This window comes from Drosophila montana, unplaced genomic scaffold, assembly GCF_035044405.1.
Source record: "Drosophila montana isolate Dmon_TW-CO22-7 unplaced genomic scaffold, ASM3504440v1 contig_3639_1, whole genome shotgun sequence".
NCBI classification, from domain to species: Eukaryota; Metazoa; Arthropoda; class Insecta; order Diptera; family Drosophilidae; genus Drosophila; species Drosophila montana.
In genome coordinates, this window is record NW_026998523.1 from 32,215 (window position 1) to 57,977 (window position 25,763).

At 45.0% G+C, this 25,763-nt stretch overlaps 4 protein-coding genes across 5 annotated transcripts; 2 read left to right on the top strand and 2 right to left on the bottom strand.

Moving 5' to 3' along the window:
• Window positions 1–1,186, bottom strand: LOC135435574 (uncharacterized). 2 transcript variants are annotated; one of them, XM_064692707.1, is made up of 3 exons: window positions 910–1,186; window positions 686–846; window positions 1–623 (listed from the first exon to the last, which is right to left on the bottom strand). In XM_064692707.1, the coding sequence occupies exons 1-3, from the start codon at window positions 1,091–1,093 to the stop codon at window positions 195–197; spliced, it is 774 nt and encodes a 257-aa protein (XP_064548777.1). In that variant the 5' UTR covers window positions 1,094–1,186; the 3' UTR covers window positions 1–194. The 2 variants fall into 2 exon arrangements, with proteins under 2 accessions (XP_064548777.1, XP_064548775.1); XM_064692705.1 differs by having other exon boundaries at window positions 680–846.
• A 376-nt stretch (window positions 1,187–1,562) lies between these two features.
• LOC135435575 (uncharacterized) lies at window positions 1,563–3,737 on the top strand. Its single transcript, XM_064692708.1, has 5 exons — window positions 1,563–1,692; window positions 1,799–1,843; window positions 2,706–2,988; window positions 3,100–3,298; window positions 3,356–3,737. The coding sequence occupies exons 2-4, from the start codon at window positions 1,814–1,816 to the stop codon at window positions 3,105–3,107; spliced, it is 321 nt and encodes a 106-aa protein (XP_064548778.1). The 5' UTR covers window positions 1,563–1,692; window positions 1,799–1,813; the 3' UTR covers window positions 3,108–3,298; window positions 3,356–3,737.
• On the top strand, window positions 1,865–2,474 carry LOC135435572 (uncharacterized). The gene has a single exon (XM_064692703.1). It carries the CDS (start codon window positions 1,941–1,943, stop codon window positions 2,472–2,474), a length of 534 nt encoding a protein of 177 aa, XP_064548773.1. The 5' UTR covers window positions 1,865–1,940.
• Window positions 3,738–4,169: 432 nt separating the features above from the next.
• bark (protein bark beetle) lies at window positions 4,170–23,622 on the bottom strand. Its single transcript, XM_064692702.1, has 12 exons — window positions 23,505–23,622; window positions 18,248–18,982; window positions 15,137–15,315; window positions 8,020–14,273; window positions 7,752–7,963; window positions 7,340–7,695; window positions 7,160–7,285; window positions 6,495–6,518; window positions 6,324–6,421; window positions 5,889–6,259; window positions 5,611–5,835; window positions 4,170–5,511 (listed from the first exon to the last, which is right to left on the bottom strand). The coding sequence occupies exons 2-12, from the start codon at window positions 18,842–18,844 to the stop codon at window positions 4,465–4,467; spliced, it is 9,489 nt and encodes a 3,162-aa protein (XP_064548772.1). The 5' UTR covers window positions 18,845–18,982; window positions 23,505–23,622; the 3' UTR covers window positions 4,170–4,464.
• Window positions 23,623–25,763: the final 2,141 nt, after the last annotated feature.

Consider the following 25,763-nt stretch of genomic DNA (forward strand, 5'->3'; position numbering starts at 1 on the left):
TATGGTGGCTGCTTGAAGCCAGTTGTCCTTTTACATTTTACTTTACATACTTTGTATAAAACGCATTAGTGACAGGACAAACATATTTTAAAATAAGTACTTGGAGAATGTCTTTTTGCTTAAAACTGGAAGTTTCACTGCCTTACATACACTTAAAATTATATTATATTATTTACATTGGGGGAAATAGGCGACTATTTCGTGGCCATATCCCTTGACATTTGCTCCGTCTCCAAATCCAACACGACATTTGTCAATAGTTTCTTTGCCTTTATCTGGAGATCCCGATCCAAGCGTGTTATGCTTTGTACGATAAAGTTACCATAATGGAACAACTCGCTCGGCTCCGACGTGCTCCTTTCCGCAGCTGGTGGTGCTATGCTATTAACTGCGGTAATATTTAACGCAGCATCATTGGAGGCACGCATTCTTTTTGCCGATTGCGACGATTCAGCATTTCCTGCAGAGGTCGTATCAGGGAAACTTGTTGAAGCTGGTTTTGTTGCGGCGGGAGCTTCCTCCTCTTCCTTCTCCCACTCGGTTACGACGGGGGGGCTCTCAATGTCGTTAGCGTACAATGAGTCTTCTGTATGAAAACTACTCTCGTCCGATACCTCCAATTTCTGTTAATTCGAATATGAAGACATTAAGGCAATAGTTGTAATAGAAACACACTCACACATACGCTAATGTTACTCCGGGTAGAGATATTTGGACCAGGTTTGGAAGTAATCAACTGCAGAAGGAAATCCATCTTGGACTTATTCTTCCAATCGTCTAATGCACTTTTCTGATACATATACTTGTAATAGGATTTCAGGTTGTTCCATTTCCTGCACACATCAGCTGCAAATAAAATGTATATTGTTGCAGTACTCTCCATAAATGATATTGCCAATATTTACTCACCTTGTGTTACTGGAGTATTTGGCTTGTATTTGGTGTTAATGTCCTCGGTCAACTTCACCCAGAAATCGTTCTTCATGGGCCTCACTTTGTATAACGGATTCGCTGGGTTCCACAGGTATTCTTCGGCATGGACGCTCTCGATAATAAACTCAGTTACTTCGTCCGTAAATGTGTACTGTAACATTTTTGCACGATCTTTTCGTTTATTTATCGCCGATTTAATTATTGCACACCAAATATGCTAGTGCTAAGCGTCTTCATTACTTGGTTTGTTGAAAAAAGTGCGATAGAATGTGTGTGCGAAAGAGCCAGCATGACATAATTGCGGATTTCTAGCGTTAGCTAGCATGGTCACACTCAATGTTCAAATTTAAATAAAAAAAGAATCTGGGAAATGCTTGTAAATTAATTAAATAATATAAACTATTAATAATAGAAAAAATGGGTTTATGTAAAAATGTTGTTACAGTTATATTTAATTATTATAATATAATTCACAATAAAGAAAACGAGATGGCAACAAACAGCTATAAAACAAACCCAAACCTTTCAGAGATTACATTTGTATATTTAAAAAAGTGAAACCGAAATATGCCTAATAAATGGGAAATGCATAAAGTTGGCCATGACTTCGAGCTCAAATTGATATTCAACTTTTTGACCATGAGGCTGTGAGCCTTCCAGGTAAAATCATTAGTTTTAGCTGGATTTCGGCCCATTCGTTTCGGCTCGCTTCTAAATTTTTTTTATCAAAATTCAAAATTTCCCTTAAAATTTAACAAAGTAAGTTTGTGGAATCTTAAGTGAAAAATAATATAGTCAATAATTTGGGACTTGTATTTAATGAGAGAGTAATTAATATATATATCTATTATTTTTTAACATGTAGAAACAAAAATTTAAGATGTGTGACCCATGTTGCGGACCATTTGAGGTAAGTATTTGTGTGTGTTAGCCCGTCTACTGGTGGGTCGTGTATTCGTGCACTCGGCAAGGATATGCATAGCGAAACCTGAACCCTATTGCCAATAATGCTCGTGCCGCAGGCTGCGCCACGCATATCGCCGCCGTGTCCAAAGTCCGTCACGGTGCAGCAGCCGCCTCGGCTGATATGCAAAAAGAATGTTGTCTATTGCGAGAAAACGATAGAAGAGCCGATGGTTGTGAATCGCTGCAGGAAAATTACCATACCCAAGGTCGTAGAAACGACGCGTGTGATACAGGTGCCCAAGCTCATATGGGTTCCGCAGATGGTTCGCGAGCCAAGGGTCATCTACTATCCGTCGACAGTACCAGATCCTTATATGGTGTGCCATCCAAAGAAAGTCTGCGAGCCGCGAGAGGTGTGCCAGACGCTGCTCTGCCAGCCAAAGCCACAGATTATTGACGTACCACCGCCTAACGAGTACTGCTGCTATGCGAATGGGCCGGTCGGCTTCGCGGCCAGCCCTTCATGTCCACCATTGAGCGGAAATTATTGCAGTCCAATGTCCACCTTTGGTCCATCGTACGCCCATCAGTATCGTACGAGTGAACGTCTACCTTGCGGACCCTGTGGGCCTTAAATTGACGGCTCGTGCTAAATTTACACCCAACTATCAGAGTGGGCAACATTGATTGCACATGCTTTGATACGTGAACTCTCACAACGATCGGAGCGTTGCAATCAATTGTTGCTCGCCTTGATAGAGGAGGTAATTGTTGCCGCCTATGTTTGATCCTTGTCAGTTAGACCGAATGCACTTATCAAGCAAATCTTAAATCCTAATGCATTCTCCCTCCTCTCCAATCTGCAGCCCAGGGGCTGTCGGAGTCGCGAACTACGCTGTGGCATCCTATATACGTCCTGCGACTGCGTCAAGCGTAATGGAATGCAGGACAAGTGCCCGAGGGCGGCATGCCAAGGGCGGCCAGCATGCATGTGTTTCCCGTTCCCCACCTGTGGACCCGCGTCGTTCCCGTTGCGCTTCGCCAACATGACCATGGGCGTCAACAACAAGCGTATGCGATGCGCCGCCACTGCTGCAACTTGCGCAGGTGGCGGTGGCCTTGCTCGTGCCTGTGGTGGCTGTTGCGGAGGTATTTAAAATCTCTCTACAATTAACCCTTGGCTGTGGTCCGCCGTTGCCGTTGGCCTGGGCATGCCACAGCCTTGTTCCAGTAATATCCTAATTTGAAATTCATTTTAAGGCTGCTGATCCTGGCCCTGGAGATACACACCGTGCACCCTGTGTCTGGTGTGCATAAGCAAGGCTCACTGCTACAACACGCCATTGCGCATGTTCAGCGACGTCACAATCTCCATCTAATCACGAGATGTTAACTTTTAAGGAAATGAATGCGTCAAATTAATATCCAACCCTGTACCCCGTACATACCCCATATCCAAGTGAGTACAGCTACGATCCTTCGGATGGGTTCACTTCATTTTCGGCTTGCTCTCCAGGTGGTTTCTGTCCAGATATTGTTTGGTGTTGTATGTATAACAAATGCAGATCCGTATCCAGAACTATACAGGACGCATCTGGTGGATGTGTTTGCGTACTGAGGGGTTGGTACACATTTAGAAGCAGTTGAATTGGAAAATTTATGATGACACTAAAGAGAGAATGAACTAATCACAGAAAACTGAGATATTGCGGGCGACTGCGTGAGGCTTGTGGAATGTACATCTTTGGGACGAATTCGCATATAGCGAATGCGACCTGAACATAAAACGGATCTCCAGTTCTTCGAATTATAAGTAATTGTCGAATTATAAATTCAAGAGTTAATAACGAGAAAAGCTTCGCTTTTCGGACCCAAGCTTAGAGTTTGGGCTAATTAAAGCAACTAATACATAATACATTTTTATGTTTTGGGGCGGCTAGCTGGGGAAAATGCTTTACAATTATGCTTACTTGCAGTGGTCCCTTTTTCCTGTGCGTCCGTGCAGCGAGCATTTAAATTAGTTTAAATATGAATTTAGGTTTACAAATTTCCAGTGTGACCGCTTGCAGGCATTGCAAAAATACACAAAATACTGAATACTGCATTTTGAATAAATTGTAATCAGTGCCAAAAAATTGCCTGCTCTACTAAGGTTGGTATTTAAACGGTCACTGTTTCGTTCAATGTGTGCTATCCAATGCATTCGTTAAGCTGCGCGAATGCGCGGGAAATAAGATTTGAATTTGTATTCACAAGTTAAAAAAGAAATTGCGTTAATACACATTGAAATGTCAACATGTCTGGAAATTGACAATTATTGAAATCTTAAGTTATTTTGATGCAATATTGGCATTAACTTATATTTATTAGAATAATCAATTATATACAACAATTTAATACTAATTCGTGTTTTATGCGCTCGTCTTTTATATGTTTATGTTAAATTTAATAGCTAATGGATGGAATGCTTTAAGTTTTCTGCATAAAACAACGTGGGGCGTTCGTCTCTCGTTCGTCGGCTAACATAATCTCGTCTTTAAAAGTATTTTACGCAAACTAAAAAACTAACGTCGCGAAACTGAGTTGGAAATGGAGAATAAGGGAAGCGGCTGTGAGGCCGGTGCATTACATGGCCGTCTCCAAGGGCTGGCTATGGCTGCGTCCATTGGCGTGGAGCGGCACCAGGCCACCCTCGCCGGCCTCGCTATCAAAATCCGTCTCGAGCAGCGCCTCCGACTTGGACCGGTGATACGGATTGGCACTGGCCCGCGGTGTTGGCGACGTGGGCGACCTGGGCGTTGCGGGCGACGCCTCCTGCGCTGCCGTTTGGTAAACAGTCTTTGGTCGTGACGCGTGCACCGTGGGCGCCGCCGGCGGCTGGGCCAGTGGCCTGGGCGTGCGATAGTGCGATGTGGGCGCCTTGCTGCTGCGCACTGCCGTATAGTAGGAGTCCGGCCGGCGCATATCCGCGGGCGACACCTGCTGCGGCACGGCGGGCGCCGGACGATATAGCGACGACTCTGTGGAGAAGTTGAACTGGTCTAGCTTCTGGTCGAAGGGCAGCGAATCGCCGCTGCTGCGCTGCGGCAGGAAGCTGCTGTGCGAGCTGCGCTGATATTCCGGCAAATTCTGCTTCAGCTCGCTGAGAAAGGCCAGACCCGGCTGGCCCCGGCGTCCGCCCACGCTGCTGCTGCCCGTATCCGTGCGCAGCGGCAGCGTGCTGGCATTGCCATAATAATCCGAGCCCAGCTCCTCGGTCTCCGCGTCCGTCTGATGTATAATGGGCGTGTCCTCCGCCACGCTGGTGCTGATGGAATTGGCGCGCGTGCCGCCGCCATAGGTCGAGTTGTCGCGGAAGCCCTCGTTGCGGTAGCTCAGCTCAAAGGCATCGGGCTCCAGTGCGGCGGCAGCTGCCCGGGCGCGATGTGCGCTGCCCTTGGATATGGTGGCCACCTTGGGTGGCTGCTGCTGCTGCTGATGCTGATCCTGGGCAGCGGGCCTGAGCGCATTTTGGTTGACGTACTCATTGTAGTGGGGCTTCTGGTCGTAGCCCTCGAAGCTGCCCGCCTCCGAGCTGAGCACGCTCTTGTCCATGGAGTCGATGGAGCCATTGGCCACCATCATCTGCTTGTAGTCCTGGCTCTTCGACAGGGTGCCATTGCTGGACATGTTCTGAGGCAACATAAGCAGAAGCAAAAAGGAAAAACAAAACGAAAAGAAAAACTCAACTAAAGCGAACTAAAGATGCGTTAAAAGATGCGAAAATCATACATAATTGGGACGACGGCGCAGGGATCCTTGCGGATCGATGCTGTTGAGGCTGCGCAGGCTCTGGCGAATGCTGTTGCGTCGCTGCAGGCGCTGCACATGCCGGTGCTTGGACTTGGCGAACCAGCAGAAGGCCACCAGGATGAGCAGAATGATGGCCAGCACAAAGGCCGAGATAATACTTATGGCAAAAATGTCCGCGCGCCACGACAGCGGATCGATGATGACCTGCAGGCAGGACAATTAATATATATTTACATTTAACTCTAACTGCTTCTTACTCTCGGATCCATTTCGCAGATGAAGCCGCGCTCCTTGTTGCAGTCCCCGACCTCGACCTCGTTGAAGACGAAGCTCGTGCAGCGCTCGATGTGATTGTAGTCCTGTATCCAGACCTTCTCCGGGTACTTGAGATGCCGCATCTGGCTCTGCAGATACTTCCACAACGTGGTACTGTCAGTGCGTATGAAGGGCATGGTCGAGTTCTCCGACCGACAGAAATCGCGCGCCTCGTGGAAGCTCATTGGCGCGCCGACATAAATGAAGCAGGTGTCGTGCACCAGGGCCCAGCCGGGCGGACACTTGCCGTCCAAAATGGTCTCGTTGTTCATTTGGAACGGCACGGCCAGCACCTCCAGCAGCATGGGATCATCTGCAAAGCAAATCGAAAAGGAATTTTAGCAGCTGTAAATCGGATTCTAGGTCCTAGATCCTACCGTGCTTATCCCGAATGCGCGACTGCACCGAGATGGTGTTGTTGTAGCTCCAGTAATTGTGGCGTGCGTCTATCTTGGAGCTCCACGTTTCAAAGGTCCTTGGATGAGATGAGATTTGATAAAGTGAAAGATAAGTAATTGTTTTTAATGTAATGCGTATTATGTGCTCACCTGTTTTCATAATCAAAGCTCATACTAGGTGTTCAGGAAGAGAGAGAGAGAGCGCGGGGAGAAAGAATAGGATGTAGAGTAGAAAGTTAGATTAAAGTGGGTTAATATTTACATTGAGAATGTGAAAAGTAAATCCACTAGCAAGGGAAAAACCTTCTAACCAATGTTGATAAATCTCTATACCAGATAGTTTATGGAATATTTTAAGGAATATTTTCATTTTATTTTTTAGATATTCGTCTGTATTTTAAGTTCTATATTTTCTCCATTTATGTTGAGCTAAGAACTTTAGTTATAAATAAGAACTTCATGTGCAAGATTATGAAGTGTTTCCTAAACTCTTTCAAAGATATTCCTTCGCCAATTTAACGAGTATTGATTCGTACTTTATTAAAACTGCGTTGACCTTTAGAATTGAGGCTCATTATGAAAATGGAATTTATATTGCTCTCTTACGGAAAATTCCAAAAAAATTCCCCAAAAATTCTCGAGTTTTTATATAATAAGTTTTCCCACATTCCCCCATAACCCCGTACTTTGATAATACTCTTGATCGTACTTTGCATAGATATTTTTTAACTAGAAGAGAGCTTAACAGTTGGGCTTGGGTACACATTAATCGACTTATAGATTCCTTCCTCCGCTTTAAGCTAGCCCTTACTTACATGGAATTATTGACTGTCAGCAGCTCGTAGTCGTTCTCATAGTTCTCGAATATGTTGTCCACGTACTGCTGACCCGCGGTGCCTGCCACAATTGTCGCTCGCGACATCCAGTTGGTGGCCACATTCCTGAATAAAAAGCATATTAAAATTATTTGCAACTAATTTCTACTAGCCACCTACCTGTAGAAACCATTGTGGGCCGTTGTCTGATAGATCTGGAGTCGCACCTTCTCGAAGCCGGAAACCTCCATGATGCGACCGCCCACATTGCTGTGGACGTAGTTGTGGCTAAAGTTGGACACGACTTGGCAGAGTCGGATGACCTCCTCGTAGCCGGCCATGTTCTGGGCGAAATAGTTGCGATACAGCTCGACCTCCTGGTAGGGCGACGACTGACGACCCTCCACAAACAGAGCGGGACGATTGCGATTCCGCATAAACAGATTGTGATGCACAAAGCCACGCAGCGAGGTCGCGGTGCCGCGGGAATCGGCACGTATGCGCAGCCCACCCTGGTTTTCCAGCAGCAGATTGTTCTACAAGGATTCGAGATAAGTAATTTATCTGAGCAGATAAATTGGGGGTAACTGACCATAAAATATAGGGAGTTCATGTTCTGCACGTCCAAGTTGAGCGCCGAGGCGCAGGTGGAGAAATTGCCATAGAGTTGCTTGCAGTTCCTCTCGATGCGATTGCCGATGAGCGTCAGGGTTGGCGTGACCTCTCCCGCCGAGGCATAGCTGACGGCGCCCTTCATGGCACCCGAGATGTGCGTGTCCGTGATGTTGTGCAGGGCATCGCGATCTGTGGAGTAGAGCAGGGTTAGCCAAATGATTCCGTCTTATTTCTAACAAGCTTACATTGTCCCAAAGTGGAGATGGGCACCGTGACGACCTCGGCTATGAAGCCGTGTGTCTCTGGGGCGCCACTGGCGACCAGTTGCAGACTCAACGTGGGACCCTTCGTCTTGAAGAAGGAGCGCTGATTGTTTGTGTCCGATTCAATCTTGCCCAGATACGTGGCCGTCACATTGTAGATGTCGCCGTCGTAGAGCCTAATGAAGTCCGTGCGTCCGTAGAGCTTTGAGTGATTGAAAAGATTCGATTGCAGCAGACGGAAGCCGATGGGTTTGGCGCGAAAGGCGGACGTGAAGATCTTGACACAGTTGACCGGATTATTATCGTACTTGTAGTAGACCAGCATGCGCTCCTCTATGGTCAGCACCTTCTGCGGATCACAAATGTCCACCAGCGAGAAGAGCTTGTAGGGCAAGTCGAGCTGCTTGAGCGGCGTGAAGCTGGACTCATCGCTGTCGCGACCCTCGCCGCTGAGCGAGACAATGCTGATGCCCGTGCCGAGGGTCCGGTTGATGTTCAAATGGTTGAGGTTCAGCTTGCCACTGGGCGCTATCAGGTTGATGCCATGGTTGGCCGAGTTCTCGATGCTGACCGAGCTGATGATGGGGTTCTTGTGTATGGCCTGAATGGCGGCCGCCTTGTGGTTGTGCAGAATGCCGGCCTGCTCGATGCGCACGAACTCCAGCTGGCTCTCGCGCTGCTGCGTCTGGGAGCCGTGGGAGCGTGTATTGTGCAGCCGATGCTCGTACTGAATCTCCTCGAACTTGGAGTTGGCAAAGCGTATGCCGCCCCAGTAGGCCTCGTCGTCGGCGACTCCGTTGCAGCTGACAAAGACGAAGACATCGTCCCAGCGACACTCGTGCCGATGACCATAGAGCTGCCCGTTGAGCCGCTCGGCGCAGTCCTCCATGCGCTCCTCATCGCCACGACACTCCAGCGGCTGCACCCAGGACCAGATGCGTGTCAACGAGTTGGTGTGGAACTCAATGCGCCTGTCGTGGCCGTAGTACACGTTGAGCGGATCGAAGCCCAGCTCCCGGCACACGACCTGGGCATTGCGCTCCGTGAAGCGACCATCGCATATGGGCACCCACTGCAGTGTCGTGTGATTGAAGTACTCCAGGAAGCCCTCGTTCAGGCCGTACAGCCCGTCCGCCTCGCCCGTGCAATTGCTGGCGCTGGTGCACAGTCGGATGGAGTCGAAGTCTGTGAGGGCGGCGCTCATGTCCTCCAGCGCACGCTTGCGCGGCGGAGCCACTACCAACGACTCCTTGGTTGCATTCCGGAACGGACGCATCACAATCGGCGACTCCTTGTAGCCGATGGCCATGAGCGTGCCCAGCACGAGGATGCCCACGTTCGGCTCAAACTCGAGCGTGACCCCATGCTGTATGGTCAGCGTGGTGTCCGGCATAACCGTGATGTCCGAGGCAATGTAGTAGGGCGTCGACTGCTTGGGCAGCGTGAGATCCCGATAGACGCGTCCGCCGCGATAGGTGGCCAGGTCGGATTCCTCGTTGGGCGGCGCCACCACCGAGACGCTCGCATCGTAGCTGTCCTCGATGAGGAAGGGCTGATAGATGACGTCCGCGTGATCGTTCCAGTTGTCAAAATCAAAGATCTTCGACTCGATGTAGGCCACATCCAGGCCGCCCCACCAGTTCTCCGCGGCATAGAAGTAGTTGTTGAGACGAGCCGATCTCACGCCCGCCACCAGATTGTAGTCCATCTCATTGTTGGCTATCAGATTCCGATAGAGTCTCACCGTCTGCACGCCATCCAGCCGGATCACCGAGCTGGGCAGCTGATGCTGCTTGCGCATGCGTCGGGCAACTTTCATATAATGCCTGTAGTTTGACAACAAGGTCACGATCTGGTTGCCCTTGAAGGTGTTGTACTCGATGCTGGCCGGCACCTGGCCAATGATCTCGCTGAGACTGTCCGCCTTGAAAAGCAGCACGAACTTGGCGTTGTTCGCCTCGAAGCGATTATTGTCGAAGCGCAGACGCTTCTCCATGCCGTCCAGGGATATGACTGCGCCCGGGCAGCTGTTCTCCCGGAACACGTTCGAGGTTATGTTGAAGACGGCATAGTGCCCGTAGATGCCAATGTGGAAGTTGCGATTGCGCTGCCAGGTGCTATTCCCAAAGTAAATCGAATGGGTAAAGTTCTCATTGTACTGCCAGACATAGGGCAGGGCCACCTGAAACCCGCCATGGGCATTCTGCTCCACCGTGCTATCCTGGAGCACATAGTGGAACAGGTTGTTGGATGAGCGTAAATCCTTGGACAGCTGACGGATGCCATATCCGTTTTGACTGATGAGCGAGCCGTTGATGTGCAGCGTGACCTCCGAGAGATTGCTGGAGATGACATCCCAGAAGGGCGACTTGATCAATATGGCCTCACGCTCATTAAAGCTGATCTCCGAGTTGATCAGCTTGATGGACTCGTTGGCCTTGCGCAAATAGAACTCTCCGCTGTCGCCGACATACCGATTGTAGTAGTAGCCCGTAATGCCGCGCAGATTCTTTTGTATCTTCGTGGAGCGTATGGTCAGGGTGGGCACCGGTCCGCTGACAATCCGATTGCGTATGTTCTGGACGGGCGCCGTCACGGTGGTCAGCATGAGGACGGCTCCGCCCAGGGCGTGCAGGCCGCTCTCGTAGTAGATGATGATGCCGTAGCTGCTGCTGGTCGCGGGGAATACGTTGAGGTCGCGCTTCACCTGCCACAGGTCGCTGCGTATGTTCTCGGTGCGGGCATTCAGTATGCTGATGCTCTCCGTGGACTGATTGTGTATGGGATTGAGCAGCTGGATGCCAATCACATAGCCGGCGGGGCACTGGACCACAATCTTGCGGCTGATCGACTGGCCGAGCAGCTCCTCGGTGCGTATATACTTGTGCTCAAAGGTGCCCAGATCGATGTTGGCTATCTCATGGGGCAGCAGATAGGGATCGTAGTCCGTGTCGTAGGCATTAAAGTCGCGGGCCATGTTGAACCAGCCGCCGATCTCCTTCTGATCGAGCGAGGCAATGACCGCATCGTGCGAGATGCCGCTGCCCCGGTTGTCCTTGATGATCGAGCCGGCGATGCGAAAGTCGAGCTGCTTCAGGCTGATGCCGCTGCCGCGATTGCCGGAGAATTCCGAGTTCTTGATATTGTTTACCGACTTGCCCGCATAGATGTCCGCATAGATAATGCCCAGGCCATCCTGCAGATTGTTGACCACGCGCACATTCTCCAGATTGTGACGCGCATGGTCCATTTGCACCGCCGGCCGGAACGAGTTGGTGGTGTAGTCAAAGAGACCCGCCTTCTCCACGGTCACGTACTGCAGGTCGGCCCGCTCCGCTAGCATGCTGAACCGCACGCCCGCCCAGGCGCCCTCGTAGCAGCGCAGACCCACATCGTTCTCGTGGCTGCAGCTGTTCTCGAACTCGTATTCCGCCCGGCACTTGGTCACGTCGCGATCGTGCGGAGTGCAACGCACATTCGCAACCAGCACATCCTCGGAGGTGCCTGCGTTGGGCAGCTGCGAGCGCAGCAGCCGCCAGTCCTGCGGATTGAGGGAGTAGCCCAGCTGATGGCAGACCAGGGCCGCGTTCAGCACATTCCAGCCGTAGTCGCAGACGGTGCCCCAGCGACCCTTCAGGTACAGCTGCAGGCGACCCTCGTGTGCGCCCGCACCGCCCACCAGACGCACCGGCACCCGGGGCACGCCGTCCGCGGGCAGCACCTCCGTCTCCATGTCGATGGCCTCCGTTTCGCTGTCCAGGTCAAGGGTTTCCGTGTCGTTGTGCTCCCCGATGATGGTCTCCCGCTTGAGGGTGAAGAGTATGTCGTCGGGTCGTCGACCACGCGCCTCCAGCTTGCCCGCGACCATCATGCCGACGCTGGGCTCAAAGCGCAGCGTTGTGCCCGGCTGCAGGATAAGCTTGCCGCCGGGACGAATGTTAATGTCCTTGGTGACGGTGTAGGTGCCAGCTGGCACCATGTCCTGGCCGTCCACCTCGCCGCCAATCACATCGCTGCCCTCGTGGAAGAACCTTGGCACGACCGTGGACACGGTTATCATGGCCGTGGAGCCCGGATTGGAGCTGTGCAGCAGGTAGGGTATATAGCTGATCTTGGCCAGATTGTAGCGATCGTTGCGATGGAAGAGCCGCGCATAGATGCGATTCTCGTCCGTGTGGCCCAGCCAATTGCAGGTGGCATTGATGATCTGGCTCTGGTCCGTCAGCTGGGAGCCAATCTCATAGGCAGAGTCCAGATTGTGCAGTATATTCCGATAGATGTCCACATTGCTGGAGCCGACCACAACCGGTGCAGCGACGCGAGAGCGTGGATTCAGCCGACCGGCGCCATCGTTGCCCTCGCTGCCCGCAATTAGCGGACCAAAGGCCTCCGTGATGTTGTTACTCTTCACGAAATTGCGGGTGAACAGGATGTACTGCACCTCCGATCGACTGTAGGGGGAGAGCGCCAAGGAGACGACATGAAGGCCACTGTTGCGCATAAAATAGTTGCTCTGGATGATCAGCTTGACGGGCAGATAGTTGAACTCCTGGAAGATGTAGTCGTTGTTCACATAGATGCAGCCATAGGCGCCATATCGGAATACGTTGTACTCGATGCGGCCCTGCAGATTCAGGGCAGGACTCAAGTAGATGGCATTCGCCTGGCTGTACTTGAACATGTTGTGGCCCAGCTGCAGCTGCATGTTGGGCTGCCCGTTGGCCGTGGCCTGGTAGCACGACTCGATGTAGATGTCGTTCTGCTGGCTGCCATTGAAGCTGTTGCCCGTGATGTTCACCCAAATGGGACGACAGTAGTTGCCATGAAAGACGCCCATCTCCAGATTGCCGCCAATCTGTGAGTACTCCACCACGCTGGTCTGATTAATCGGTATATACTCCACGGTGTCCACATCTGTGGTCTGGTTCAGCCAGGTGGCCAGGCCGTAGCCGCGATTCGAGCTTATCGCCGACCGGGAGATATTCCGATTGCCGCCATAGTAGGTTATGTTAATTCCGGCGCCATTGTTGAAGCTAATGTTGCTGCTGGTTATGTTGACATCGCCCGCGCCGCTCGTCACGTGCACGCCCGCCACGTGCCCGTTGCCGGAGACGGAGCTGGCATGGACGTGCAGCTTGGAGCGTATGTTGTCGATGGCCACGCCGCGTCCACCATTGTCCTCGACGGTGGACTGCGAGACACGCAGATCGTAGGCCACCGAATCGCCCGAGGTGATCCGGAAGTAGCCGCTCAACTCGCGCCGTGCGTCGGCGCGTATGCGCACAAACATCTTCTCCCGGCTGCTGGTCACGCTCTGCGGCCGGGTGAAGTTGCGCGCGTGCCAGACGAACAGCTGGCGATCGTTGGTGGAGGCGCCGTCGAAGATCTCCACGCTGGCCGTCTCGTTCTGCTGCAGCACAAAGTGCTCGAAGTGCAGGGTGAGATAGTAGCCGGGCCGGGTGAAGAAGTACTTGCCGCACTCCTTGGCCGAGCCGGCGTAGTATTTCTGTGTAAAGGACAGCGAGATGGGATAGGTCTGGCCGGAGGTCGTGGGCAGCGTGCAGAAGTCGTAGATGCTGGCGCGATCTGTGCGCTCCGTGCCGCGCAGATCGTGACCCACATACTTGATGCCATCGGCGGCATTGTCCACCACCGAGCAGCCATCCAGCTGGACCAGACCCTGGCTGGAGTTGACAAAGATGCCAATGCCGTTGCTCTTGCGCACCGTCACATTCTGCAGCTGGAATCCCGCCCAGGGCCGGGTGCTGTTGAAGCCCGTATACGCCGAGTAGCTGATCACCACGTGCTCCATTTGCGGCGGCAGGCCCTGCACCTCCAGCGCCGACTTGGCACTAAAGCCAGCTCCGTTGCCCGCCCGGATGATGTCCACATACCTGAGACGCGACTCCGACTGCGCTGCATAGACCGTGTTATCCCTGCCCAGTGTCTTAGTCGACGGCGCATTGTCAAAGTACAGACCGCGCCAGTGACCCAGCGGCTCCGCGTGCACCGGCAGGCATTGGATGCCCAAGTCGTTGTGGTAGTCACACGAGCCGGCGCCCATCTGCCGTGAGCTCCAGGCGCAGTCCAGCAAACTGTTCTCACCGCCCCGGCACCTGGGCTGCTCGTAGAGCAAGCGTGGATAGTAGCCGGGCGTGCGCTCCACCCAGTTCCAGAAGCGGCCTCCTCTGTAGCCCAATTGCTTGCAGGCAACCGCATAGTCGGCGAGGGTCCAACTGAAAATACGTATATATTATTAATATGAGAAATAAGAATGAACTATGTGCAATTGCCTAGCAGAACTACTCTGTGAATATAAAAAAAAAATTTAAAAAAGCAAACATTTCGCGGGGAAGCTCAGGAGTTGACTTATCTGAGAAGATATGGTGTTGAATATTTGAACTATCCTATAATGCGTGGACATAGGTTGTTTTTATGCTGATCAAATAGGTTCAAGAAGAGACAATAATAAATCGTTTGAGTATATGTTCGAGGGAGAAACAAAATATCTCTCCAGCTCTTCAAAATGTTCTTTATTTCACGGCTTAAATCAATGCCTCGCCTTCAGGTTCGCTTCGTAAACTTAGTTTCAAGCTTGATTCGTCAAATTCCTTTCAATATTTCTAATAATATTTTAAAATAAGAAAAATAATTTTCCTGGATCCAAACAGTATATTTTGAAAAGTAGCTTGCTTCAGGCTTAGGTTTTGCTGTTCTTTAGTCAACTAACCTAGTTTGGGGTTCGGTTCATGGTAAAATCTAATTTATAACTGTCAGCTCACACCGGTAAATAAATAAATAAATTAAAAGCTAAGTAGTTCCATTAACTATATTTCGTCGAGGAACAAATTGCTTGGCATTTTTAATTGAAAATTGGGAATGGGATATCCTTGCGAATAAAATTTTTGTTGTCAAGCACAAACAAACAACTTGTGTCCAAAGTTAATTATTTTTCTAACTTTTATTACCTCTTATTTTCTAAGGAACGTTGAGTTTTTGAGCTTTAGCTGGTGAATCAATTTCCTTTACCTCACTTCTGATACTTTCGTTCTGCAAGCCTATAAACTTTGCGCACAACCTATTAAGAATGTTGACTTACTTTCTTGAATTGGAGCAAACAGAGCGCCAGGCGCCTTTGTGGTATAGCTGCAGTCGTCCCTCGACAGGCGTTGGTCCGTCCACCAAGCGAATGCCCTTCTCCTGATCATCTGGCAGTTCCATTTTATAATTGGCAATATTACCCTGGGACTTCAGTGTAATGCGTGCTGTGGGTGTGCCCTGCAAAGATAAATTAAGTTTAATTTAATTTAATGGTAAATAAATATCAAATATTTTAAATATTTAGATAGCTATACAACTAAAGATACTTGAGCTGTATATACAATTGTAGAAGCTACATGTCAAATTTGGTGACTCTAGCAAATAAATCAAAGAAATTTGCTTAAAAAACACGATTTCGACATCGAATTTTATTGATTGCTTGCAAAAGTCATCTATTATCGGAAACAAATTCGAACTGCTCAACTACACGTACACGTAATACTCATAATTTCAGTCTCTAGCTCTTATAGGTTCTACGATCCTTCCGTTCATACATACGGACAGACGGATGGACGGACATGGATAGATCGACTCAGCTATTGATGCTGATCAATAATATATACATATATAATTTATGGGCTCGAAGATGCTTTCTTCTGCCTGTTAAATGAATTTGCTCAAAACCATTATAATTTATTTAACCCATTTTCAAAAAGTTCACGGTATAAAACTCATTTAAATCCTGATGGGGGGCGCATATTTAATTATTGTAAAAAACTTTTAGCAAACTAAATGTTATGTAAAAGAAATTTCTATAGAGGTGAACACAGAGTATTTTAAAGTTCTCAAACACGCCCTCTCTGGCATTCAATACACTGTAAAAAAAGAAGATCAATTAGTCGGGAAACCTATTGACACCGCATATTTAATAATTGCAAATGTCTTTAACTAGAGAAGAAAAGATGCATAGAGTATCTGGAAGTTCTTAAATAAACTTTCGCAATTTCAAACCTGCTGCTAATTGAATAAACGCAGAAATTCAGAATGTGTCTGAATTTGAATGAGATGTGGAAGGCTGGTGATGTTAATGGAAATGCCAGGTGATGTGTGTGTGTGTGTGTGTTGGGTAAAACACTTTTCCACATTTCTTGAATATTTTGCTTTGTGTGCAATTTTCGTATAATTGTCAGGTGTGAACTTTTTTTCTGATTATCTTTCATTTTTCACCTCAGCTTTTGGCCTTTCACACGCGCAACGCGCTGTGTCCAATTTTTTGTCTACTTTTTGTTTTTCTTTTCTCTATTTTTCAATTATGATTATTTTCTCGCCCGTTGACCTTCGTGCTCATCTGTCAAGATCTTCGGTATATGGCATATACAGTATATATTGTTTTTTTTTCTACAATTAATTAACACCTATGCGTTGCGCATGATATTGTTGATGGGATGCTTTGAGCAACGCCCACTTAGGCAATTGAGAAAACAGCAAACAGTTTTATTTAATTAAAGCCAGACCCAACTCTGACAGGTCAATAGTTGAACAAAGATGATTCACGGCTATTTTGCATACAAAATTAGTAAAAACAAAAATATTTCTTTACTTTTTTTGGCAGCTCAGCTTAGAGTTGGATCGATGCGAGCTAATTTGCCCATTTCCAGGGCAATACAAACATCAATTATGCGACGTCGTTCACTTAAATCTAATTAACCCCTAATGAACTCCTGACCGCTGATTAAGTGACCGAGCGGAACGGAAGGGAAGGGAAGGGAGTGGAGCCGGGGCCGGAGCGGACATGCAAAGTAAATGCAACGGCAGCAGCAGCAGCAGCAAAGAGTTGGCTCTTTGAAGTCGTCGGTAATTGTTATTATTGTAATTGGAATCGTGCAACGATTCATTGAGGAAGTGAACTTGGTCTGACCCAATTGTGGACCCAACTGGAGCGACGCATGCGCTGACGCCCTAACCTACCACCACAGCCAATACCGAGTACTCGGCACGAGGTTCTCCGTACTGCGAGCATAGAGCCCTTATCACGCAACAATCGCAATCTTATCAGTTCAAAAGTCAACAGAAATAAAAAAAAGTGAATGCTACGAGAGCTACGAAACTTTATGCGCTTATCTATCATTGCCGTTACTCACCTGTTGCCTGATAGCAACAGGTGCCCCGCCAGACGCTTAATCATTCGCAATAGTCAATGAGGCGAAATGCAAATGTTTCGCTTGATCAACTCTCCAAATACCCTATATATGCTATAAACATTGTGCACAGAGAGAAAATATTAAGCACCTCATCTAGAAAATAAGGTAACAACGGCCCTAACTGACTGAAGTATGAAATTCTTTTTAGGTATGGCGAGTTATCGAATCTAGTTTTAACCTGAATTCAAGACCATAAATACCTAATTGATCTTTAAGTTCCCCTTAAAAAATTATATAGTCTTAAACTAAGCACAATCTGTTCGAAAAGTTAACCAAGCACATTGTTCCCAAGATTTTGATTTTCAAACAATTTTAAAAAATGATTAATATAAATATTATTCATTTAAATATTGATGCATTGTAAAGGTTTCGATTAATTTTGTCAGATTCGATGAAAGAACATGAGTTCTTTATCTCTATATACAATATCTGAATTTGATTTAAAGTTCATAACAATATCCTTTCAAGTACTCTATGCGCAATATTTGTACCCGATATAAAGACTGAAAGAATTCTAGTGAAAACTATGTAATTTTTCTGAAGGTTTTGAAATTTATAAAAATATCTTAAGAAAATATTTTATATATGTTTTATAAATACATACATTAGTTTATAAGTTCTAATGTCTTGATATATTTAGCAGATTAAAGAGAAACTGAGCCACAAATCCTCATTAGTAAGATTTTAATTTTTTCTAGATTGAGCAACTCTGAAGACCTAAAGAGTTATTTTAATTTTAAAGTTGTATTTGTAATTGAAATCCTTAAAAAAATTTGTTTAGAGAGAATCTGACTCTAGCTCTTTATATATGTATAAAAACCCAACTGTCTGTTACAAAAGCCCGTTCAAAACTAATTTACCCACTTCAGCTCTTTACAAAGTGGTTACAAAACAACTCGCTTAAGTCACATACCCCTCTAATTGTAGGGTATCTCATAATTTTCAATCTTTTCTTTGATGCCACTTACCACAGCTTGAAGCACGCCGCGCACCTTGAGTCCTTTGGTGGGCGCAAATTCAATTGTCACGCCCGGCTCGATGGTGAGTCGTGCGCCCCGCACCACCTCCAGGTCATCGCGTGCCAGGTACGGGCTCTCGCTGAGCCGCAAGGTGCGCTCGCTGAGAATTTCGCCGCCCTGCAGCTCCGTGTAGGAGCTCGCCGATGATGTCAGCAGCAGCGCCGGCGTCGACGGCGGCGCCGCTGTGGCGTCTCCGCCATGACGCGTTGCGGGCAGCAGCTGCGTGGCGCCATCGAGACTGGCGAATTCGATATCGTTGTCGTTCTCGTTCTCGTTGTTGTTGTCGTTGTCCTGCAGCAGTTCAACTGCTTCCAGCTCCGAGTGGGGTGGCAGCGCCTGCTGTTGTTGGCCCTGTCGAAGCTTTTGTTGTTGTTGTTGTTGTGCGCGACCCAGTTGGCAGGACGACAACAGCAGCAGGCAGAGGAGTATTGTGCATATGTTGCCCCATTTGGCGGCAAAGGGCGGGCAGCTTTTGTATTTATTTTGTTTGTTAGAACATTGTTTATTTTGTTGCAACAACTTCGTTTTATGTCGTTGCAGCGTCATTTGTGCATTGTTTTTTTATCTACTGCTCGTGCGTTGTATTAACACAATTTAATTTTTATTTTTTTGTGAATTTCGTTTTTACTTATAATTATTTTGCATATTTTTACATTGCCCTGGCAGTTAATTGTTGTTGATTAGCTAAAGATTAGAGAAAATTTATTATTGCAGAGGGAATTCTCAAAATAGTCTCAAGAGTATTTAATTCGAGAGTTTTTCAATCAAGTGACTGATCTCATTGGAAATTCATTTGCAAAAGAATTTTAAGATAATTTTAAGCAAGCACTTTTTTATGCGAGCTTATATACATATATATTATTTTTTTATAATCAATCTAATGTATTTTTATTAAGCGAAAGCTTTTAAATTTCAACTTTTATCCATTATATTATGTAATATTTTAATTAAACTTGTTTTATAATTGTTATTGTTATTATTATTATTAATATTATTATTATCATTATTTTTTGTTAGATATAAAGCGTTAGAATTTGTTTAAAATTTATTATTGTTATTATTATTTTTTTTTTTGTCAAATATATATCTACACATTTTAAATCTTTTAATTTTTTTGAATTTTATTATTTATATTTTATAATTTTATTTGATTCAAAGCATTTTATTTTTTCTTAGTTTTGAGCACTCTTTAAATTTTCACACGTAATCGAAGAAAATAACAGCTTCTTTTCTTTCACACAGCTTTTCACTATAATTTCCCTTTTGTTTAAATTTGTTGTTAACATTTCGTAATAAAATCACAAAATACACAGTTTCATATTGTTTCTGAGCCACAAACTTTGTTACCAATCTCTGATAAGCCGCCACAAACTGGCCCTAAAAGCCAACACACACACACACTCTCATACACACACACACACACGGGCAGCTTGACAACGTTTCAAAACCAAAACACACAAATACCAATACATTAACACGCCACAACACAACACACTCGATGGGTCGTGTTGAGTACCTCCCCTCCCCCACCTAACAACCCACGATTAACAACAACAACAAAAATAGATGTATTTTAAACATACACGAAAACACGTCCGTACGCAAAGAACCGTTAGCAGCGACTGAGCGGGTTGCTTGCATTTAGTATTATGACGAGTGTTGAGAAGCGACAACGACAACAACAACAATAGTTGGGGAACAGCTTTTGTTGTTGTGGCTCCACGTCTCGGTGTGCTGTAAAGTAACTGTAAATGTGTAGGCATTTTCATTCATGCAATGAGCGCGAGAGAGCTAGCCTCAGAGCGAGCCCTTCACTGGCGGAGTTAAAATGTGGGAGGGAGAGAGAGAGTGATAAAGAGCGTAAAAGAGCGGTAGAGGGCGGGCAAGTGATAGCGTCGCACGCACCGCAAAAGGTATTTTTTTTTTGTTCATTTTCTGTGGGCTACGTGTGCGTAGAAAAGTGGAAAGAAAGAAAGAAAGCATTTCCAACACTATCTTCAAGAGTTTTCTTCGGTTTTTGTGTGCCCCCCTCCCCGCTCAACGTATTATTTATGTTGCATATGCAAAGCAGCTTTGTTCTGCGCGGTACTGTTCTTGAGCTGCGGGCGCGGCTCATACACTGCAACAAACTAGTTTGACAAACTTTAAAAATTTTGAGAACTATTTAAAAAAAAAAACCATACTAATAATATATATTTAGCTTACTCGAGGTTCGGCTTAATAAATATTTAAAAATGGAAACGTCGCCAAAACCAGCTTCAAAATTAATAATGGTATTATATAAATAATAACTAATAACACACAAGAAATCTTAATAATTTTCAAGAAGAAGATACTTTCAGAGATATTATAGAATGAATAATAATCAGTTTCTCTCTATAAAGGCATTATGCATGGATTTAGGATTGCTTTTTTAAAAGAAAATATTTAGGAAAATTTCTTGAGTGTTTTCCCTATCATTTACCTATTACATTTTTACATTACATATATTTTACAAATAGAAAATGTTGGCTAGCTCCTAGAATATTTTAGCCAATCAAACTTAATTCGTTTAAATTCGTTAGCTTAAGATAATTACACTTTCACACTTTATTTTCTCTCAGTGTATGGCCAAGCGTCTTGGTGCCTTGTGCATTATTATCGATGTATCTGTGACTCAGCTGGCAGCTATGTCAAGTTACTGTGGTTGTTGTTTTCAGTTGCTGTAGAAGTCGTTGTTGTTGTTGTTGTTGTTGCTGTGACTTGGCCTGCACCAAAGTGCATTCAAAAGTTTATTGTCTGCCTTTTTATGGGTTTATTAACTTCATTTGGCATTTTGCGTATGTCAAGGAATGCATTCTGCTTAGATAAGTGGATAAAAGCGTTGATTAAACTTCCTTTAAATGCCTTTCTTCCTTTGATTGCAGTTAATGTGTAATTTTTTTAATAAGGCCCACAGCTATCTTAAGGCTTTGTGATATCAGCATTCCAATATTGCAATATCTCTTGATAGCCACTTATCGAATTTGTTAGATAGTGCTAAACGTTGATTGTAGTTCCTTAAATTGATTAGATACAGCCAAGAAATAATTGAAAAAAAAAGCTGAAGGGTCGATTGAATTTTAAACATATTAAAAGAAAATTTGTACAAAATGTGATATGCCATTCAATACAGATTTATTCAAGAGTTGTCTTCTTATAATTGAAAAATAAAAAAACATGTGTTTTCACATGTATTCAATTTAGACATGATTAAATCAAATGATTTGACTTTTTATTCTAATTATATTTGCTCTCTTTTTTTTGCGAAATTTGTATTTGACATAGAAAATGGAAAATTCAAAACACGTTTGTAACTGGCACAATAAACCCGAAAGTAAGTTAATTTTGCAGGTAATTGTGCAGGTATATAACATACACACGGGCAAAATAGCAAACAGACATATGTACACTTTTTGCTGTGTACACTTTGATGTGTTCTGTACTTGATTGTAAGAGGTTTAACCTATTAAGTCATAATAAAATCGGTCACATATACGACCATTATATACTTTTGGGAAGCCATACTCAGGTAGTTCTCCAAAGATCAAAGCATTTTTAACACTTCACACATAGCCAAATAATCTTTTCAAACCCTATCAATAATGTCTCTGAACTTTCATTTAAAGGAAGACTTTGCTTCGCACATCTGACTTTTCCTCACAAATCTCTAACGTCTTACCTTTTGCATAACAATACCCAAATCCCCTTCAATATGACCCGATAAATCACTTGGACTTTAGATTTTAACACGCTCTTCTTAGATTTTCCATTTGAGGCTTAACAATTAATTATCCCATAAATAATTACAAAAAAACATATACTTTACTTAATTACAGCTCTTTTTTGGGCACTAGAGTAATATATTCTTCTTTCTTCTGGCCCTGAGCATAATTAGAATATTTGATGAGCTCTGTAGACAGTACAAATAGATCATTCATTAGTTTTAAACGATCTTAGTCATCTGTAGTCATTTGTTGTGCCGGCATTTCAGCTTTTTTTTTCGATTTAAATACGTTGGATGAGCACACGCGATATGCAGTGTATTCGAATGACTAATACCAGCCCACATATTAGATTATAATACAGCCCCCGATCTCTCTCTCTCTCTCTCACTTAAACACGTTGTGGCTCACAGTTGATAAGCTGCTCTCTCACTCTCTCAATTAAAATTGGCCAAAAGTGGGCAACACTTGCCAAACGCTTATCGCTTTTTATCTATGTAAGCCCACAAATGCCTCCTGTCTTGGCCTAAGAGGCCTATCATTAAGACTTATATATATATATACGCATATATATATATATATATATATATATATATGTACAGATAACTGATTGATAATGTCCACTTCCTTTTACGTACGGCGCATTAATTAGCCAACAACAAAGTTGGCTGGTAACGCGTCATCAGCTCGAGCCCAAAGGGAAGTGAGTAACATGTAATGCCAGGCGAAACGGAAGTAGACGAGAATGTGGAACCAACCGGAGCAGCAGCAGCAGCAGCAGCAAGTGCAACTGCAGCTAGCAGCGCTGCCAGCGTCGCAGTCGCTGTTGCGGCTGGCTGAGCGCATGCAGTTGGCAAAGTTTGTTGAGTTTATTGGCCACAAAAAATAGCGATAGTACGAGTTGTTGTTGTTGTTGTTGTTTTTGCTGGCAATTAGACATTCATGAAAGCGTGCAACACTCGCAACACCTGAAATCGGATTGGGATTCGGATTCAGCTTCGTAGTTGAATCTTTACGCGCCGTTGCATTATATTCGCACTAATGAGCTTTGTTTTACGGTTTCTCCACGCCATTCCATAATGTTCTAATTACAAGAAAATATCTTCAAGCTCTTTTAAAAGCCAGCTTCAAGACGTCTGCGTATGTGTGTGTGTGTGTTGGCCTTTGTGTGGCTTTTGGTTAAAGTTCGCTGTATTGGTGTATTTGGTAATAGTCGCTTGCTGGCCAAGCGAGCGACTCACCAACACAACCTCACTTTTTCTTTCTTCTGCAGCGAGCGATATTTTCAGTGCTTTTCAACTCTATATTGCGAATGCAATTTCCAACACTTTACGCACTTGTTGCACTTGCCGTTGGTATTTTTGTGTGTGTTTTATTTTGACTATTTATTCGCATTATTTTTGGGCTAATGAAACGACGCTTTTTCTTGGCTTTAAGGCGCGGTCATTGGCGATCACACTTACACATGCACACGCGCGCACACACTTATGTGTATGTGACAACAGAGAGGAGAAAAAAAGCACCGTTGAGATCAAAATTTGTTGCGTTTAGCGCGCACACGTCTGCTCGGCCGCGTCGTCGTTCACCTTCTGAGCGCACTGAGTCGCCCAGAGAAGCTCCACGGTCAAAACTCTGTCCCTCTCTCTCTCGCTCTCTCTCTCTGTTTCACCTCTTGCCAACAGAGTTCTGCAGTCAAAACAGTCAAAACACCCGCTGAGAAGCTTTGCGCGAGCGAATCTCGTTACGCTGCGAGCGAGCGAAACGGAATATTCAAAGTTCGCTCGCAGTGGACAAAGCCAAACGTCGTGTTGTTGTTGTCGGGCGGGTTTTTGTTGTTGTTGTTGTTGTTGTTGCTGTTGTTGTTGCTTATGCTTATGCTGAGCGCGCCAGTCGTAGTTACCTTGGCCGAAATGACGGCAGCCACAGCTTTTACAGCTTTTGCCTCAATACCTGCTGCTTTCTGCGCCGTTCGAATGCTGTTTGCATTAACGGTCGCTGTAACTGAGCTGTGTTTAGTGTTCACTGTTAACTTAACAGGCTGCTGTCTGTAGTTTATCATAGTGCTTTGAGCATTGGGCTGAAAGTTTTTTTGCAATTTTTTAAATTTATTTACAAAGCCGCTTAAAAGGTCAGCTGTTTCCTTATGCGCCATTTGTGTGTCTTTAGTTTCATGAAGAATCTTGATTGGGGTTAATAGTGTTCTGATTTATTTAACACTCTTAACAACACTTTAAAGGGCTTTTATCGAATGCCTCTTGATTATAACTCAAGTGCAAATGATACCACCACTTCTGAAAAGAGATACTAGAATTATGTAGCTTCAAGCAATATGCGAAAATTTTGTCTAGAATATTACAGGAATTATACAAATTCTGTCTTAATAATATTCTTAAAAACAATTTTCTCTTGGCTAAACAGGGCATTCCAACGTAGTTATAGTAAAACAAACAAACTTTATCATGCTAAATATCCAATATTAAATTTTCTAATAGGAGTAAAATGCTAATAAAATGATAAAATATAAGTAAATAAACTGTAATACATACATAAGGTATAAGCAAATATGATCATATTTTTAGGTTTTTACCCACGGTGCATATTTGTGTAGCATACGTTTAGGCTGTATTAAAATATTTAATAAAGTTAAAAGCATTTTAAAAAGAAGTATTAATGTTTATGTTGTTTTCTCACACTTGGTTTCTAGGTTAGCCAGATCCCGAGCCAGCACATTAGCAACTATTTTCGAAATAATATTTATTTTGGCACAATAAAGAAAAGTCAACAAAAGCATATAAGCCATGCTAAAGAAGGAAGTGCCTGACTAGGAGATACCCAGTTTAGACTACGCTATTAACATACTCTATTTCTATTATATGCATACTCTATTTGCAAATGAACTTGCTAAAATTTATTTAGTATTGCAGCAAGGTGAAGAGGACATGTGTTAATAATTTTAAATATATTTTATAAAAGCATATGAAAATACATACACGCAGATATATGAATACATACATAAATAGAAATATTTAATATTTTCATTTGCATTAACATTTTTGATGAGTGTATGATTTTGTATAAAATTATTAAATAGTAAATAATTTAAAAATTATACATTATCAATAAAGATTCTTATTCAAAATTGTGGACATTTATATTTTGTTTGCATACATTTTGGCTGGAGGGCTTAATTACTTTTATGGGATGTATGTGCCTTTGGTAAAGGTCCCTTTCTTTGCGTAAGAGATACTTGACATTATTTCGTTTTCCTCTACTTATTTCTATGCGTCATAACAAAAAATGGCTATTTATTAATTCGTTTCATACGACTTTGGCGACTTCCTTTTAAAAACTTTGTCAATTTGGCGGACATTCTCACGCATTCGGGCTTTGCGATTTTCAGCAGGCAAATCACGTGCGGCGGCAACTGGTGATATCATCAATGTCTCATCTCGCTTAATATAATTGTTTTGGCTTTATTTTTTATAGTTCAGCGATTGATGGCGAGGGGAGCGAGCGGGTGTGGCGGCACCTATGAGGTTTCCTGAAAATGCCCAACATTCGGCTGATGACAGCGATTTACGTGCCACATTAATTGAACTTTCTACGTGTTCGAGTGCGGCACTTGGAACCTGCCTTGAATCGAGCGCCGAATTGTGCGTGTGTTGGCCATGTTTGAGGCGTTGTCTATGCGAGAGAGACCAAACGGGGGGCGAAACGTGCCT

Bases quoted from the DNA above. Each gene is read 5' to 3' on its own strand.
- LOC135435572 (XM_064692703.1), top strand. From the start codon at position 1,941: ATGCTCGTGCCGCAGGCTGCGCCACGCATATCGCCGCCGTGTCCAAAG.
- LOC135435574 (XM_064692705.1), bottom strand. From the start codon at position 1,093: ATGTTACAGTACACATTTACGGACGAAGTAACTGAGTTTATTATCGAG. The intron at 847-909 runs GTGAGTAAATAT...TTTTATTTGCAG, and splicing joins AAATACTCCAGTAACACAAG to CTGATGTGTGCAGGAAATGG. The intron at 624-679 runs GTGAGTGTGTTT...TCGAATTAACAG, and splicing joins GGAGTAACATTAGCGTATGT to AAATTGGAGGTATCGGACGA.
- bark (XM_064692702.1), bottom strand. From the start codon at position 18,844: ATGACGCTGCAACGACATAAAACGAAGTTGTTGCAACAAAATAAACAA. The intron at 14,274-15,136 runs GTAAGTCAACAT...ACGTATTTTCAG, and splicing joins GTTTGCTCCAATTCAAGAAA to TTGGACCCTCGCCGACTATG. The intron at 5,836-5,888 runs GTAAGAAGCAGT...TCCTGCCTGCAG, and splicing joins TCTGCGAAATGGATCCGAGA to GTCATCATCGATCCGCTGTC.
- LOC135435575 (XM_064692708.1), top strand. From the start codon at position 1,814: ATGTGTGACCCATGTTGCGGACCATTTGAG. The intron at 1,844-2,705 runs GTAAGTATTTGT...TCCAATCTGCAG, and splicing joins CATGTTGCGGACCATTTGAG to CCCAGGGGCTGTCGGAGTCG.